The sequence below is a fragment of the Parasteatoda tepidariorum genome, chromosome 10 (genome assembly GCF_043381705.1).
Source record: "Parasteatoda tepidariorum isolate YZ-2023 chromosome 10, CAS_Ptep_4.0, whole genome shotgun sequence".
Lineage (NCBI taxonomy): Eukaryota > Metazoa > Arthropoda > Arachnida > Araneae > Theridiidae > Parasteatoda > Parasteatoda tepidariorum.
This window is the reverse complement of record NC_092213.1, coordinates 84,243,285-84,260,555: the sequence shown is the minus strand read 5'-3', so window position 1 is coordinate 84,260,555 and position 17,271 is coordinate 84,243,285. Positions and strand designations below refer to the sequence as shown.

General features: G+C 30.9%; 1 protein-coding gene across 1 annotated transcript in view; it reads right to left on the bottom strand.

Annotated features, from left to right (window-relative positions):
- LOC107454707 (dynein axonemal heavy chain 7) overlaps window positions 1-17,271 on the bottom strand; it is a 127,184-nt gene that overhangs the window by 40,901 nt on the left and 69,012 nt on the right. Inside the window, exons 34-41 of the mRNA XM_071187076.1 lie at window positions 16,969-17,102; window positions 13,638-13,881; window positions 12,534-12,710; window positions 9,971-10,099; window positions 8,061-8,150; window positions 5,920-6,060; window positions 4,584-4,825; window positions 2,440-2,587 (exon numbers count right to left, since the gene is read on the bottom strand). Coding sequence (XP_071043177.1) covers window positions 2,440-2,587; window positions 4,584-4,825; window positions 5,920-6,060; window positions 8,061-8,150; window positions 9,971-10,099; window positions 12,534-12,710; window positions 13,638-13,881; window positions 16,969-17,102 — 1,305 coding nt within the window. The remainder of the gene's footprint in view (window positions 1-2,439; window positions 2,588-4,583; window positions 4,826-5,919; window positions 6,061-8,060; window positions 8,151-9,970; window positions 10,100-12,533; window positions 12,711-13,637; window positions 13,882-16,968; window positions 17,103-17,271) is intronic.

Below are 17,271 nucleotides of genomic sequence, written 5' to 3'. Positions count from 1 at the left end.
TTAAGGGGTTTTTCTTTATTTTTATATTTAGAATTATAGCCCTTTTCAATAATTAATAAATCAATTTTTTTAATCTATTTTATTCAATTCTTTGAAATAATTATCATGATATTACTACATCCAAATTAAGATGTATCTGCAACGGCTTAAAGTCAATAATGCTACCTGTGCGAATCCACTAATTAATTTAAAACGATCACCGTCACAGCAATATTTATGCTCAGTTGACATAAATGTTGAAGCTTGCAGTATTGTCGGTTTAGGAAATTATTGCAGAAACTGAAAAAGCGCAAAGTGAAGTCAGCTTTTTACACCTACTGTATATTTATCAATAATCAAGAGCATTGACTGACTCGCATTCCTGCTTTTCCCTTTTTCTATTGTTTGCAAAGAGATGTTCCATAAAAAAATAATTAATTGGGGTTCTGCATTATTAAATTGTACTTTTTCTTTATTAAAGAAATTTAAATGATTAATAGTTAATTTTAATAAAATAACCTGAAAACTATCCTATGGATGCTGTTTTCAATATAAATGTAAACAACAGCAATTTCGAGCTTTTAACTTGCTCTGTGTCTAGTTAGAAAGTATACAGCTGCTTAACATAGCTTATTCTGCAAGGCAATATTTTCAGACAGACAATTTTGTTTTTAATAAAAGAACTAAATTGTATAGTTTTTTTTATCTCAAATCTACTGTATTTTCTAAGATGTTAATAATATTTACTAATTCTGGTGAGTTTGAAGTGAAAATTTGTTTTAGTTATTTAGAGATGCATTGTTAAAAAAGGTGGCATGTTTTTTTTTAAATTTTTTTTATCTATCCGTTGTTGAACAGCTGATTCAATTTTTAGGTTCACTACTATTAATGCTCAACTCCGTAACCTTGTAATTTTTGAACCAATCCAGAAGACAAGGAAACTCCTGGATCAGTACCCCCAGAGGTACTGATTTGTTATGGGAACATGGAGGACTTTGCGACTCGACAGATTTAACGTGCATCAGTCACCATTTACTACATGGGGAGTCTTCGGCCGGCGGTGATCGAACCCACAAACTCTTGGACATGGGCCCAGTGCCCTACCAACCAGGCTATCCCGACCCTAGGTGGCATGGTTGCTAGATTTAGAAAGAGCTTGCGCTTTTTGGCAGTTCTGATTTGGCCTCTTTTTACTTATTTATTACTGTTTCTTTTTGGTGCAAGCTGTGCACCATCATACGTTAATGTCAGCATATTATTGTTTGAGCAGCGAGATAAAGCTTATTTTACAAAATATTGTTTCGGCTAAAATTTCAGAGTTGATATAATATTAACAAGGTAAGAAGAGTTTCATAACGATTCTGTTTCAACATGACAATTATTAAATGTTGTAATAACAGGTCTTCAAAGGACGATTCTTACAATAATTTTTCTTTTAAACACAAATAATAAATCAGGTAACAAATACATGTGTACAAGAAATACTACTCAAGATTGCTTCAAACCACAATGATCACCTTGTGAGCCAAATGGCTTCAAAACACACGAAAAATAGTAATCCAGAAGTATAGGCAGTCAAGAGCTTGCAGCACTCCCTAGTGTAAAAAGCAGGGTGCATAGTCAAATTTTTCAGCAAGAAATAAGCACTTTTTAAGCACTCAAAAAATATTTTTAAGCACTTTAAAAAACCATTATAATTAGGATATGCACACTAATAATTTTTTTCCCTCATATTGTTAAAAGTTCTTCTTCATATATATCTATGTTAACAAAATGCAAAATAGTTTTCTAAGTTACATGATCATGATGAAATGACTAGTTTCTGACAAAGAATTCTTTTTGTGATTATATTAGCCACCATAAAAACAATTTCACAATTTTAAATACATTCAATATTGAGTGAATCATTAAATTTTTTAAAATTTATTATTACTTTACACAATTATGTAAAAAATGTATTCAAAATTATAAATAATTAATTTAACTATTATTTAAAAAGATTATCTCTCTTTCAAAATGCAGCAGTGTTGCTCATGAGAATGCATGAATCCTTCCAACCGAATCCAGCTCAGTATTCGAACTCGCAAGTATTTCATAAAATGATTGGCACTTTCATACGCTACAGACCAATGGTATGCCGAAATAGATTGTGGTTGAATGAATTATGAAAACGTTGAATAGAACAATGTGAAAACCACGCTTTTTGAGTAATTGGAAGCAAAAATTTATATGGTAAAGAAAAAAAAATCTCATTTAGGAAAAGGGAAAAATAAGCCCTTTTTAAAAACACCTAATGAAAAAAAGCATCTTAAAGGGCTCTTAAAGAATGAAAATCGAAAATAAGCACCTTAAAGCACTTTTTAAAAACGCTACGCACCAAGAAAACACGATCCATAAGCAGAACATAAATTTCAATAATTAGAGCAGTTTTGAATAGCTCAAAATGACAAAACTACTTACGATGCAATATCTGACCCAATCCTCAATGCATTGACTCCTGTAATGTGAAGTGTAAGGTCCAAGATAAGCAATGACTCCGGATGCCAGGAGGACATCACCTGATAAGTTCCCTAATTTCACTTCAAGACTCTTGGCCTCGTTTGCCCATCTGAAAGAAATAATTCCATTTAATGATGATTTTTTTTTGGAATTTTATTATTTTTTGGAAGGGGTAGATGGTGGGTACCCCCGTGGCAGAATCTTGGGGACACGGTGACACCGTCGCAGAACGTTAATGAGTTCTTGCGGAAAGATTTTACTTTTGAAAAGTAAAAAACTTTGGATTCTCTTCCCTCAAAAATATTGAAAGTTTTATCTTTTCTTCAGAATTATATTTAAAAAGATGTCTTTCTCACTGATCAGAATGGAAAAAAATGCTTGTGATTTATCTATTCTCATTTGAGAATAATAAAAAATAAAGAATAGTGAAGTAAAATTTGGTTTTGCTCCCTGTAGAAATTTTCGTTCTAATTTTTTAATGCAGTTATTACTATTGATTTCCACACAGTATTTAAAATCCAATATTTTTATAACGATATAATTTATTACAACAACTGCATTTTAAAATGAAAACACGCATTTAGTAATCTTTTTTCAAAGAGTCCGTTTCGTATGATTTTGCCGTCGATCTTTTTTTTTCGGCAGTTACTACCGAAACTGCTGTGGATTTCACAACTTTTTTGTTATTTTTTTTAAATGTGATGATGATTTACAAAATGCGAAAAAGGGAATAATTAGTGTGTTTTCCCCCCTACAAAATGCGAGAATTTTGCCCATAACATTAGAATAAAAATTATTACATATTTAATCAAAAAATAATTTTATTTGATGCAAAAAAAAATTTTTTTAAGTTGATGCTTTTGTTACTTTAATTTAGTAACAAGTATATTTGTTATTTTTAAAAGTATCTTGCAGAAAGATATTAGTATTAGAGAGGTATGTCGCAGAATGCCAGAAAAAATTCTGCCACAGGGGTAGGTACTTCATTTATGTCGCAATAGAGCTGCACAATAGGTTATTGGCGATGGTCTGGGAAACATCCCTGAGGGTGATCTGAAGACAAGCCATCGCAATTTTGATCCTCTACAGAGGGGATGCCTCCCCTGCTTTGGTAGTTCGACGACCTGAGCACAAAGTCGAGCACTTCACGATAGATTAACGAGGACTGATACTACGCACCCTCGGTCCCTATGCAGGCTGATCAAAGTGGTCACCCACCTGCTTACTGACTGCAGCCAGTGATGCTTAACTTTGGTGTTCCACTGGGAACCATGTCTCTGCGATTAGTCCACTGCGACATTTTTTGGAAAGGGGAAAAATGTTTTTGTGCGTCTACAGGGTGCATAGTCGAATCTCTCAACAAAAAATAAGCACCTTTAAAGTAATTTCATGCACTCTAAATATATTTTTAAGCACTATATACATTAACAAAATGCAAAATAATTTTCAAAGACATTACTTGATCATGATAAAATAACTAGTTTTTGACCAAGAACTCGTTTTTTGATTATATTAGCCATTATAAAATGACCGAGAGATTTTTCGGTTTAATTTCAGAGAATGGAAAATGAAGCCTGAAATTGAGAATATCTTGGAAAATGCAGCAGAGTTGCACATGATAGTGCTATAATCTCACCGAACTCAGCTCAGTAGAGGCACATGCGGACTAGCAAGTATTTCATCAAACATGTAAAATGATTGGCGCTTTCATACGCTTTGGACCAACAGTACGCCAAAATGGATGGTGGTACAATGAATTGAGAAAACGTTGAATGCACGCTTTTGTGACATGAGAAGCACGCTTTTGCATAATACAGGGGGAAAATCGACATGGTAAAGAAAAAAAATCTCATTTTCGAAAAAGGGAAATTAAGCAATTTTTATAAGAAAACCTAATGATTTTTTTAAAAGCACCTTTATGGGCTTTTAAAAAACGAAAATCGAAAATAAGCACTTTAAGCACTTTTTAAAAACGCTATGCACCATGTCAAATGCATCGTTAAAATTTTTATAAATATTATTTTTCTAAAAATTATAAGTTAGAAAAATTGTGAGGATTCTTAGAATTAGTATCAAAGTTTAATATAAATTATTTGTTACTATACCTCATCCTTTCACCTCCTAAGCCTCCAAGTAGTTTTTCAGCTCTTTGTAAGTTAATTTCACATAAAGCAGTTTGCGCTTCTAAATCTTTTTTCTTTTGTATTGATTCATCACAATCTTTTTTTAGAGCAGCCAGTTTAGATTCTAAAGCTGCCAGTTCAGAACGTTTGGCATTTAACAATTCCATAATCAGCTCTAGTTGCTCCTCAGCTTCTGCCAGTTTTGCTTTCTTGGGTGCTACAACCTTTAAAAAATCAAAATAAAAGGATTTTTTTAAAATACAATTTGCATAAACTAATGATAAAAATAAAAAGCTCATGATGATACAGTCAAGGTGTGTAGCCAAATCTTTCAACAAAAAATAAGCACCTTTTAAGTACTTTTTAAGCACTCAAAACATATTTAAGCACTATATATATATTAAAAAAAATGTAAAATAATTTTCAAAGACTTTACATGATCATGATAAAATAATGTAAAATGATTGACGCTTTCATACACTATGNTTTTAAGTACTTTTTAAGCACTCAAAAAATATTTAAGCACTATATATATATTTTAAAAAATGTAAAATAATTTTCAAAGACTTTACATGATCATGATAAAATAATGTAAAATGATTGGCGCTTTCATAGGCTATGGACCGATGGTATTGTGGTTGAATGAATTGTAAAAACGTTGAATAGAACAATGTGAAAAGCACGCTTTTGCATAATACATGGCGAGAATCGACATGGTAAAGAATTAAAACAACATTTTCGAAAAGGGAAAATTAAGCACTTTTTGAAGACACCCAATGAGAAAAGCCCCTTTAAGGGCTTATAAAAAACAAAAATAAGCACCTTTAAGCACTTTTCAAAAACGCTACGCACCATGACAGTCAATATCTAATCAAAGTATGAAATTGATTTTAAAAGATTTTTGGAAAAAAAACTTTAAAATAATAAGTCAAAATTGAAAAGTGCTAAAGCCAAATTTGTCTTATGTAAACAATTTTTAAAAAAAACAGGCTACACAAAGGCTCCAGTGTGTTAGCAGACAATGTGTCACCTGATGAAGTGCGGGTTTTTAGTAACATACATATCTTTAAAATGTCGTTCTGCTCATTTTTGGTTTCTAATTTTTTATTTAAATTGTATACAGTCAATATTTTACACACTATACAGCTTCAGAAAAATGTATCTGAGAAAAAATTTGTCTCATGTTAATGTAACTTAATACTTTAATGACTTAGAATCAGAATTTTGTCCCTCACTACGCATAAATAATTTAAACACACGCATAAAGTTTAGATCTAGTGTAAAAAAAGTAAGAAAAAAGAACAATTGGTGTGTATACTTTAGCTGTCCTGTCATAAATTTCCATAGCCAAAACCCAACGACAGAGACCTTCGGCAGCAGAAGAGGCTTTTGCAACATTTGTAGGATTGAACTCTGGCAAGTGGATGTACTCACCGCGTATTTTTTCCATGATTACAGGCTGTCAAAAAAGAATACTTTATTATAACCACTTGACTTCAGAACTTAAATATAACAACTCTACTCCTTAAATAATAAAATTTAGGTCTAAAGCTATTCAATGTCTAGCTGAGGCATTGCCAAAAAATAAAAACCATTTTGGTAATACTTTCGTAAATTTTTTTTCTTTTTAAAACAAAATTTATTTTTACATGCAAGAGCATTTGGACATTTTTCATAAAATGAATACAACTTGTTTATTGTCAAAGAAAGATGCTTTCACTGTAGACAGCCATTGCAGAACATCATTTTTTGAGTGATCATTGAGATCAAAACGTTTCTATAAAAATGGTGTTTAAAATTCAAGAAAGAGCTGTAGTCTCAAAGTGGGAGGTTATCGCAGTACACTGGATTACCAAATTGTTGAATACAGAGTATCTGATACATTATAGATTTTCAAATTCATGACTAATTCCTAAAATTTTTCATGACTTGACGAAGTTACTATTTTCTCCAACAAAAACATAACAAATTTTTAAAAAAAATATAATAGCATTAATTGAAATGATAAGTATAACCAAAACTGTTATACTTTGCATCTTCATATTTATTGATTTTAAATTTAAAAAACAGAATTAAAAAAAGAGTTGAAGCAATAAAATAGCTGAAAAAAATACAAAAGCAAATAATTTTTCTTCTTTTTTTCCGCAGAATTATATTCTGAAGATAATTTTCTTGTTCATCGGAAAGGAAAGAAATACTCCTGATTTTTTTCTGTTCTCATTGCGGAATTAAAAAAAATTCGCCAATGACTGGCTTGCTACTGCTAGAATTTTATATTGATAAAATAAAAAATAATAACAAAAATTCTGAAATCACAGAAATTTAAAAGATAATTCACTCTAGAAATGATGTTTTTTCTTTCATTTTCTGAAAGAACACCATAATTAAAGAACATGATAAAAAAATTTCTTATTTCAATAAAATATGACAGTGAGCGGTGATTTTGTTACAAATTCAGATATTCCAAACACCATGAAATTGGAGGCGGGGTCCATGACTTTTTATAATTTTTTTTTTTTTTTTTTAAATAGCTACAATCATGACGTTTCATGACAAATTTTGTTCTATACTGAAATTTTGTTCTATACTTTACAGGTGCACAGATACTCAATGAATAAGGTTTTGAGTGACATCTGTAGAATGGCGACATGTATTCTCATGTAGCAATACGCAGCCTTAACTGAGCATTCGATATCTTTTCCTTCGAATCACATTTTTTGCAATGTTTCACGGGGAGACTTGGAGGCTCAGGGGATAGAGCGCTCGTCTCCCAATGAGAAGTTTGAAATTCAGCAATGGCTGGTTAATACGGATTCCACACCTGACTCGCGTCGACCACAGTGCTGATGTAAAATATCCTCAGTGGTAGACGAATTATGGGTTAGTCTTCTTGCCATCAGGCTAACCGTGGGTGGTTTTCTTCTACATGTTACGCAAATGCGAGCTGTTTCATCAATAAGTCCTCCACCAAGGCAATTTTCTCCCAGTACTTCCAGGAGTTCCCTTGTCTTTTGGATTATGTTCAAAATTACAAGCCTATGGAGTTGAACATTGGCAGTCGTAAATTCAAAATAAAGTCGGTTGTTTAACAATGGTTCTAAAATAATACATAAAATGTTTCATAGTATCGTATTAATGCACTACATAGTTGGTGGTATCATAAATCATCTTCAACATTTTGAATGCTCACTAACACACATAAATTCAAAACAATTCTGCTGTAATATTGTCAGGGGGGGGGACAATCAACCAGATACCTGTGTGCGCACGTATGGTACTCTGACAGTAGAAAGAAACAGTCTTTACTTTCCGAAAATACCTCATAAATTAATTTCCATGCTTTAAGAAGTTCAAAATAAAATGGGTATTTCATCATTTTCATTTAAGCAACAGAATTGAAACAGGGGGACACAGAATTGAAACAACGACCAATAATATACAAATCAATATCTTACTTACATCAATGTTGTCTTTATCATAATCCTTAAGAGACTGAAGAAATCCCATGTCCCCAAGTAGTTTTTTGGATGGTCCCCAATAATCATTTACCTATAATTGATAATTGGTAAATAACCTAATTATTTCAGAACCTATGGCATATAAGAGAGAGTTAAAAATTTGCAACCAACTTCTGCAAACACAATAACATAAATGAATTCAGTTTATTCAGAACTTATTCTTACATCTCTACAGTAATGATCACTGATAGAAAAATTTCCTGTGTACAGTTTACGAAAAAAAAATTCGAATCATGGGGGGCTAGAGAAGCAGAATTTTCAATTGTAAGAATGTGTCTTAGATGTAAAAGCCCTGCAAAATTTCTCAAATTAAAGCTGGTATCGCATTTGTAAGATCATCAGAATTGGTTCTATTAGTATTAATACAAAATCTGCACTAATTAAAAGAAGGAGATGCTTAAAGCTTGGTTTCACAACGAATAACAGTAACTTAGGTAATATTTGTTATTTTCAAACTACTGATTTACAATTTTTCAGACTAAATTAACAAAATTTGTAAAATGATGCACAATGACAAATGGAAATATTAATTGAAATTATAAATCCACGTCAAAAAATTGAACATTTAAAAGAAAGACAAAAGAGGTAAATCCAGCTTTATTAGGTGTTAAACTTTTTTCACTTTCTAAAGATGACAAATTTTGCACAGATTTGATGAGCTATTTTCAAAAGAAAACTTTGAGATTTTTAAAACATGATTACAATTTTGATTTATAAATTTTTTTAACACTGTTGCAATCAAGGGTAATTCCTGGGTTTTTAAAGGGAAAAATACTATAAAGAGTTTATTTTTATAAAAAAAATATTGCAAGAAAATTTTTTTTAAGGATAATATATTTAGTGAAGGATCTGGGATCAATCCTAAATTTCCTCTAAAACACCACTAACCAAGTGTTTCACTCAAAGGCGGCCCTGTGAGAGATAGAAAATATTAAGTTTCACGAATCATTTCACAAAATACTGATGTTGAACAATCAAACAATATTGAGCCGTGATGGCTCAGGGGATAGAGTGTTCACCTTCCAATGAGGTGAACCGGGTTGTAATCCCAGCTATAGCTGGTCAATACGAATTCCGCATCCGGCTTGCACCAGCCACAGTGCTTACTTAAAATATCTACAGTGATAAACGAATCATGCGTTAGAGTCCCCTTGCTCTCAGGATAACTGTTTGCGTTTTTTTTCTCCATGTAATCCAAATGCGGGTTAATTTCCCCTAAAAGTCCTCTACAAAGGCAAATTTCTCCTGATACTTGATCCAGAAGTTCCCTTGTCTTCTGGAATGGGTTCAAAATTACAAAGCTGCAGAGTTGAACATTAGTAGTCGTAAATCAAAAAAATTCGGTCGGTTGATCAACAATGGTTATAAAATCAAACAATACTGAGTTGTGATGGCTCAAGGGATAGTGCGTTAGCCTTCCAAAGAGGTGAACCGAAGTTTGAATCACAGCGATGGCTGGTTGATGTAAATTCAGCGACCGGTTTGCACCGACCACAGTGTTGATGTAAAATATCCTCAGTGGTAGATGGATCATGGGTTAGAGTCCCCTTGCCTTCAGGCTAACCGTGGGAAGTTTTCCTCTCCATGTAAAGCAAATGCGGGTTAGTTCCATCAAAAAGTCTTCTATGAAGGCACAATTTCTCACAACACTTGATCCAGGAGTTCCTTCTGGATTGGATTCAAAATTACAAGGCTACAGAGTTGAACATTAGTAGACATAAACACAAAAAAATAGGTTGGTTGTTCAACAACGGTTATAAAAAATAAAATCAAACAATATTATTTAAGGAACTATGAATATGCTATCTTTAAGGCAGGTTAAATAATTAAGATAAAACCAAAGATACTAACTTTTCTTCCAGTACCTGGATCAGTCACTCTGTCTGGTTTTATGTTCTGCATGATGCACACAGCAGCAAGAACGACTTTCACAGCATTGGGAGGATTTTTCATGGATTTTACTAGAGTGATATCTGATGGCTGTAAAAATAGTGAATGATTTTTTCACAAACAATCAGTAACTTAGATAAACTAGTTCTAAAATATTTTTTTTATCGAAAGTATATGAAAAACTGACAAACATGCATGGGATTGCTTGAATGTAGAGTTTAATAGCACAAGTCCAAAAGAGGACATGCTGCAGCAAACAGTGTATTAAAGCTCATCAAAAAATAAATTAATTTTCATAAAATATTTTAATTGGTAAAATGGTATATAGCAATTTAAGTATGAGGTATATAAAATTAGACAAAATTGCAAATACACTTAAGTTACACAAAACATTAAAAATGGTACATAGGCAGTACGATACAAAGTCATCTACACCGGGCTTCCGCCGATCACATCCTGGGCTGTCTTGGTCTTCTCTAGGAAGATATCTACTGTACTCCTCCTTTGGTCTTTGATTTTATTCAGATCAACGGGTTCACAGATCTGGTCTGCCTTCGTAAGGGCAGAAGAGGATAAGCAACAACAACAACGATACAAAGTAAATAAAATTAAGTAAAAACAGTTATATACGATCTAAACTATCAATAGCGAATAAAAACATAAAAATATTAGGATCATGAATTAAACTAGGGATGAGATAGCGAAATCAAAAAAACAACAACAAAAAAAAAAATACAGTTTAAATAAAAAATTCCTTTGAATAAACATTTCAAAAACAATTTTGGGAATTAATTAACAATTAATTAAATGAACAAAAATGAGTTTAATAGTTAGTTCAAAAATCAGTTTATCAATAACAAAACTCCTATTACTTGAGCCTCCCAGTAAGACTAGTTTATGTGTTATTATATTAAAAAGAATGGGGCTGCACTTAAAATTAGTTGCTGTTAGCAGGGCCCTCAGGCCCAGAAATGATTGGGGCCCCTATGATGTGTCATACTGTTTAAAATCAAACTAAAAAACTTCATATACATAAAATAAAGCATTTTTAAGATTTGCAATAATTTTAACAAACTTAAACACATTTTTATTACCTTCAAAAATTCAATGCACATAAAATAAAACACTTTTAAAGTATGCGTAATTTTAAAAAAAAAATTATATGCTAACCAGTTGCAATTCTCAAATAATAAAATGATTTTTGAAACTAAGAAGCTAATTAAAGTAATTAAATTGAAAAAACATAAGGGAGTAACACATAAAAAATCCCAAAAGTTATGAATCATTTCGTTAAACTGAAGTCAGTTATTAAAACATCTTTCAATGTGCATCAGACATAACCAGTTTAAAAGTTACTGTCCCATAATGCTGTGAAATTCTAAACTCTTTCAATTATTGCTTTATTTAACTAATTATAAATACCAAACAGAGTTGCTGGTGGTCAAGCATATTTAGAAACATTATGAATTAGAAAGTTAAGTTTCGAAAAACTTCATTTTAATGTAGAAAAATAGATTTCGTTTGCCTTTTCAACTTTTCCTGGTGATAAACTATTTAAATTATTGGTGTTTGCATGATAATCAATTACTATTTACAGAAAAAAAATGCACACTTTTTACACGAGGATGCATTTATTTTAAAATATATACAGGGAGCATAGCCAAATCTTTCAACAAAAAATAAGCACCTTTTAAGTACTTTTTAAGCACTCAAAAATATTTTTAAGCACTCTATACATTAACAACATGCAAAATAATTTTCAAAGACTTTACATGATCATGATAAAATAACTAGTTTCTGACAAAGAACTCGTTTCTTGATTATATTAGCCATTATAAAATGATCGAGAGATTTTTCGGTTCGATATCAGAGAATGGAAAATGAAGCCTAAAATTGAGAATATCTTGCAAAATGCAGCAGAGTTGCACATGAGAGTGCTAGAATCTTAATGAACTCAGCTCAGTAGACGTGCATGTGGACTCGCAAGTATTTCATCAAACATGTAAAATGATTGGCAATTTTAAACGCTACAAACCGGGTGTAAGCCAAAATGGATTGCGGTCGAATGAATTGTTTAAACATAGAATAGAACAATGTGAAAAGCACGCTTTTACACGCTTTTACGATAGTGGCGCTTTTACGATAGTGGCGAAAATCGACGAGGTAAAGAAAAAATTTACATTTTCGAAAAGGGAAAATTAAGCACTTTTTAAAAACACCCTATAAAAAAAGCACATTTAAGGGCTTTTAGAAACAAAAATCGAAAATAAGTAGGTACCTTAAAGCACTTTTTAAAAACGCTACGCACCATGATATATAATGTAATGTGGTTTATTCTTAGTTTTTTTTTAAATACAATTCATAAAAAGTAAGATTCTCAAGCCCGGTTGTGCCTATGCATAAAGACGGTACTGTTTGTCAGTAAAAAAAAAAAGATAGCTGGACTAATCCTTTTTTAGAACAGAGAAAAAAGAAGGATTTTTTTTTACAAAAAGAAAGAGAGAGAAAGAGGAATGGGGTTTACTTTTAATGTGTCCAAAGCAGCCAGTGCAGCTTCAAGAGCAGGCAAAGCTTCAGCCAGATCTGCCTCACACTCCTCTTTCAAAGCAGATGACTCCTTTGCTCTGTCGCTCGCATGCTCTTCATCTTTATTCACAACTGCTTTCACCTTTTCAACATCTTGGGACTCTCTTTTTATTTTCTACACAAATAAATAACATCATTTGTTGAGTACAAGTCCATTGTTGATTACATAGCACTGTATTTATAAGCCCTGAGGCAGAAAATTTCCAAGCTATCTACGACAAAACTCTCTAGCACTATCTTTCCGCACGATACTTAACAAACATATATATTACGAATTTCAAATAAGAAAAGTACTGTGTTTGAAAAAAAGTAATTTTGTAACTTTTCAAAAGAAAATTCTTTTTGCAAGAACTCTGTAGCGTTCTGCGAGAATGTTGCTGCGATTCTTCCACGGTGTTTATAAGATAGTAACACTTTATCCAACTGTTGTGGTTAATTCTTCCCATATAAAGAACTGATATTTGCAAAGCTTATTTTTATAAAAGTAAAATTGATTGGGACATGAAATATTTTTAAGATTTAATTATTTTTAATATTTATATATTTAATTTTTTTTTTAATTTTTACTTATAGATAGTTGAGTAGCAATGATTTATTTCCACGTATCATTATAGAATATTGTATCACAAAGAAAAAAATGTATCCATAAAATTTAATTACCATTTAAGACATAGAAGTCATAATTTTAATACTTCTGCTGCCTACTGTGATGAAATGTTCTGAACTCAACCTTGTATTGGTTTGTATGCTGCCAGAAAGATTTCAAATTGTTAATAAAATTTATTAAATAGAGAATTTGACAATATCTCTTGAAAACAATTAAAATCAAAGTACTTCAGCACGGGCAACAGCTAGCATCAATGTAAAGTGAACCACAGATAAGAGATTAAAAAAACGTGTGTATCATGTTTAAATGGGGTTGTTTAAGAGTCCGTTTAATAATAATAGTAAAACATTTCCTAAGAATAAAGTAGACACAAAGGAAACATGATAATAATTATTGAAAAATCAACTAAAATTAAGGTAGAAAAAAATCACTAACTTCAATAAACTCTTCAGCTTCTTGTTGAGCAATGACTAATTTGGGTTTCAGTTCTTCAATGTCCTTTTGCATTCCTGTGATTGTGATAGAAAAGAACTCAAGTTGGCCCAGGCCACCTTTATAACGCTGGATGGATGATTTTATCTCTTCCTGCTTCTCATGTAAGAGCTGCTTGAAAGACGAAATCAATGTCAAATATGAAGTGGGTGTGATGTACGTGTTGCGGCCAAGTTCATTAAAAAACCTACAAGTAATAATTATTCTATTTTTCAATTCTCATACTTAAACACTTTTTAAGAACTAACAACAATGATAATATTAATAACAGTTCTTTTCTTTATAGAATTTTTATCTAAAAATTAAGCAAGAAAATATAACCAAACATAGGCGAGACAAGAAATGAAAGTACTGTTCTATTAAAGAGGACCGTTAAAAAAAAATCACCAAATCACTGTGAGCAAATCAGAAACAATAAAGGCAACCTTTCACCTCAATGGTCAGTATAGAGAATACCAGAGTCAATGGCACTTAATTAAAAAAAACAAGTACAGTACAGAACCCGTTTTCCGGAAATCAGAAAACCGGAAAACCAAAAAACGGGAACGAAATTCGATACATTTTCCAACCATTTTTCAAAAAAAAAATTTTTTTTCCTCATAAGATTTTAGTATTTTTCTTTCTTTTTCGAAAGATGTTTACCTTAGAATCATTTTGGAAATAATCATTAGTGTATTACTTCATCATTTTTTCTTCTTTTTATAATATTTATAAATATTTCCAAAAAAAAATTTTTTTTAGTTGGGTTTAACAACAAAAAAAAACGGCTTTTTGTAGCGATTCAGAAAACCGGAAAAATCAGTTATCCGGAATAGCAATGGCCCCGATCGTTCCGGATAATCGGTTCCCTACCGTAATATAAAAAAATTTAAAGTCAATTCCTACTTCGGTCAATAAAGAAAATTTTTATTTTAGTTACTTTTTATTAATTAATTACAATTTTTCTCTCATATAAAACTAAAATTAATTTATTAAATTTAATTAATGACTTAATATTTGAAAAAACTGTAACTGTAACAAGCGTCATCCACTAAAAGAATAAAAAAAAAAGCATTTGAACTTGAATGGATGAATAAAAAGTATTTTAATGATTGAAAATTTGAAGATACATAAATATATATGGGGAAAGTGTGAACTAATAGTAGGATTTGGAACGAAAAAAAAAACAGTTTAGAATATACCAGGCAAATGCATATTGTGCAAATGTACACAAGGCAGTGGCACTTAAACTTGAAAACATCAGTGTCAGTGTGGGGCACTAATAATGGCACTGATATCCCTTGATTAATCATATTATTAAAAAGAATAAACGACGATTATTATTGATTGATTATTAAGTTAAATGTTTGATTAGGCAAAAAAATTAACCATAGACAAAAACCCTTCAATGGAAGAGAACTGAAATTAATGCATGTTTTATATTCTTTTCCTTTAAAAAGTAAAAAAAATATAAAATAACGAAAAGGCATTTGTTACTCTTATGATTAAATGGATAATTTAATCAACATAAATTACAGTCAAACATTGATGCTGTTTGAAAAAACTGTTTCGCTGAAGTAAATACACATTATACAAGTTTTAAAATGTCAGAATTCTTTGTATTAAATTGTGAAAAATATTTTATTAAAATCAGGGTTCCCACTCAATTTCAGAAAAAAAAATTCCTTTACTTTTCAGGTATATCAGGTAAATTTCAATGAAAATCCGTACTATATTTTAGCTATACCATGCAATTTTTCATCAGAAAACTTTAATTTTTTTATTTTTAATAACACATATAATATTTTGTGCGCAAAAACATTGATAATGGATGCATGAAAAATTCTCACTGAAAAGTAGAACTTTATAAAAACAATTGTAATAGATGTTAGAATTTTTTAACTTGAATCTCAATATCTGATTATTGTTACTTACAATTCTAAGACTGGTTATTTTCTAAGTGTGATGTAAGAATCTTCAGGGGGTTTTTTTTGTAAAAAATTGCAACTTTCCCTGACTATTCCTTGATTCTTAGAGTCAAAATAAAATTCCCTAACACTTTCCTGTTTTCCCTGATCCGTGGGGGGCCCTATAAAAGATTCATTTTTTGATGCTTCAAATTTTCAGTATCATTTTTTTTAGTGTTCCCCCTCATGTTTATGATATGAAAGTTTGATTTCACCCCTATGTTCCACATTATTTATATTTAGTCAAATTTCATAATTTTATATATTTAATAAAAAAACAAGTTTATTGTGAGAATAGTTATGAATGCAAATCAAACTCAACTTTTATGCAAAATAATGAATATAAAAATTTTGTCATTTGTCACTTATTTTCAGATTGATGATACAATGAAAAATATTTTTAAGTTTAAAGACCATTTAAAATTATTTAGCAGCAAAGGAACTTTCCTAACTCTAACCTATTTTTGAAGAAGCTTGTTGCAGCTAGATATTTTATGACGGTTTCCAATATTTTTAATGAAAAACATTGTTTTAGATCACTCCTCCTCCCTACAGCTTTGTTAGATTATACAAAAAAAGTTCTAAAAGAAGTTAAATTTAAATAAAGACCATTTAAAATGATTTAGTAGCAAAAGAACTTTCTTAACCGTAACCTATTTTTTAAGAAGCTTGTTGCAACTAAGTATTTTTGGATGGTATCCAATATTTTTGATGAAAAACATTGTTTTATGTCACTCCCTCCCTAGAGCTTTGTTAGATTATACAAAAAAAAATTCTAAAAGTAGTTACATTTAAATAATACGTAAAATTTATAATTATATTAAATAAAAAATAAAAGTTCAATTCATTACATACTTTATGTTGTAGTAATTTAATTCAAAATCAAATCGTCACGTAGAATGAATCAACATCAGTTCAGAAAGTTAGAGAGATTTATTAAGAACTTTCAAACAGGGAACAAAGTAACTTATGTTTCAGCTTGAAACACCTGATCTTATATGGGACTAAATAACGGAACAGGAAATGACAATTTAGAACATTCTAGAAACTTCTAAAATAATAAATAAAAGCTTATAGATTTTTTTATAGATTTTTTACATTTTCCTCAAGCTCTTAGAATCGAACTCTGTATCTTTGTCTCTCCAGAACAACGACTTTAACCACTCGGCTTATGCCGACACATGTCAATATAACAATTTTGCAAATTACACAACTTTTAAAAAGCTTATTGTGTATTTTCTAGCTATAGAACCCTTCAGATTAATGTGGGTTTTTCCAAAACTTGGGGCTTTTATAAAAGAAAAAAACAACTCAAAAGTATGACTTACTGAGTAGATAAATCTTGAGCTCTTATATGAAAATATTTACAGATTGGTACTAGACTTATTTGCATTTCAGGTGCCAAATCCATGTCACGGAAGGAGTGTTCAGCCACTCTCTCCAGAGCATCTTCTGGCCATGCCTGAAATTCCATCAATATTTAATTGGAATCTGCAGAGTAAATAGCTCACCTAAACAGCATTTTAAAAGATTTGTCTAACAGTAAAAACAGGATTGCGACTCAAATCTGGAGAAAAAAACTCCCTGTACATGTTATACACAATTTATTAACAGGAAACACACACAATCAT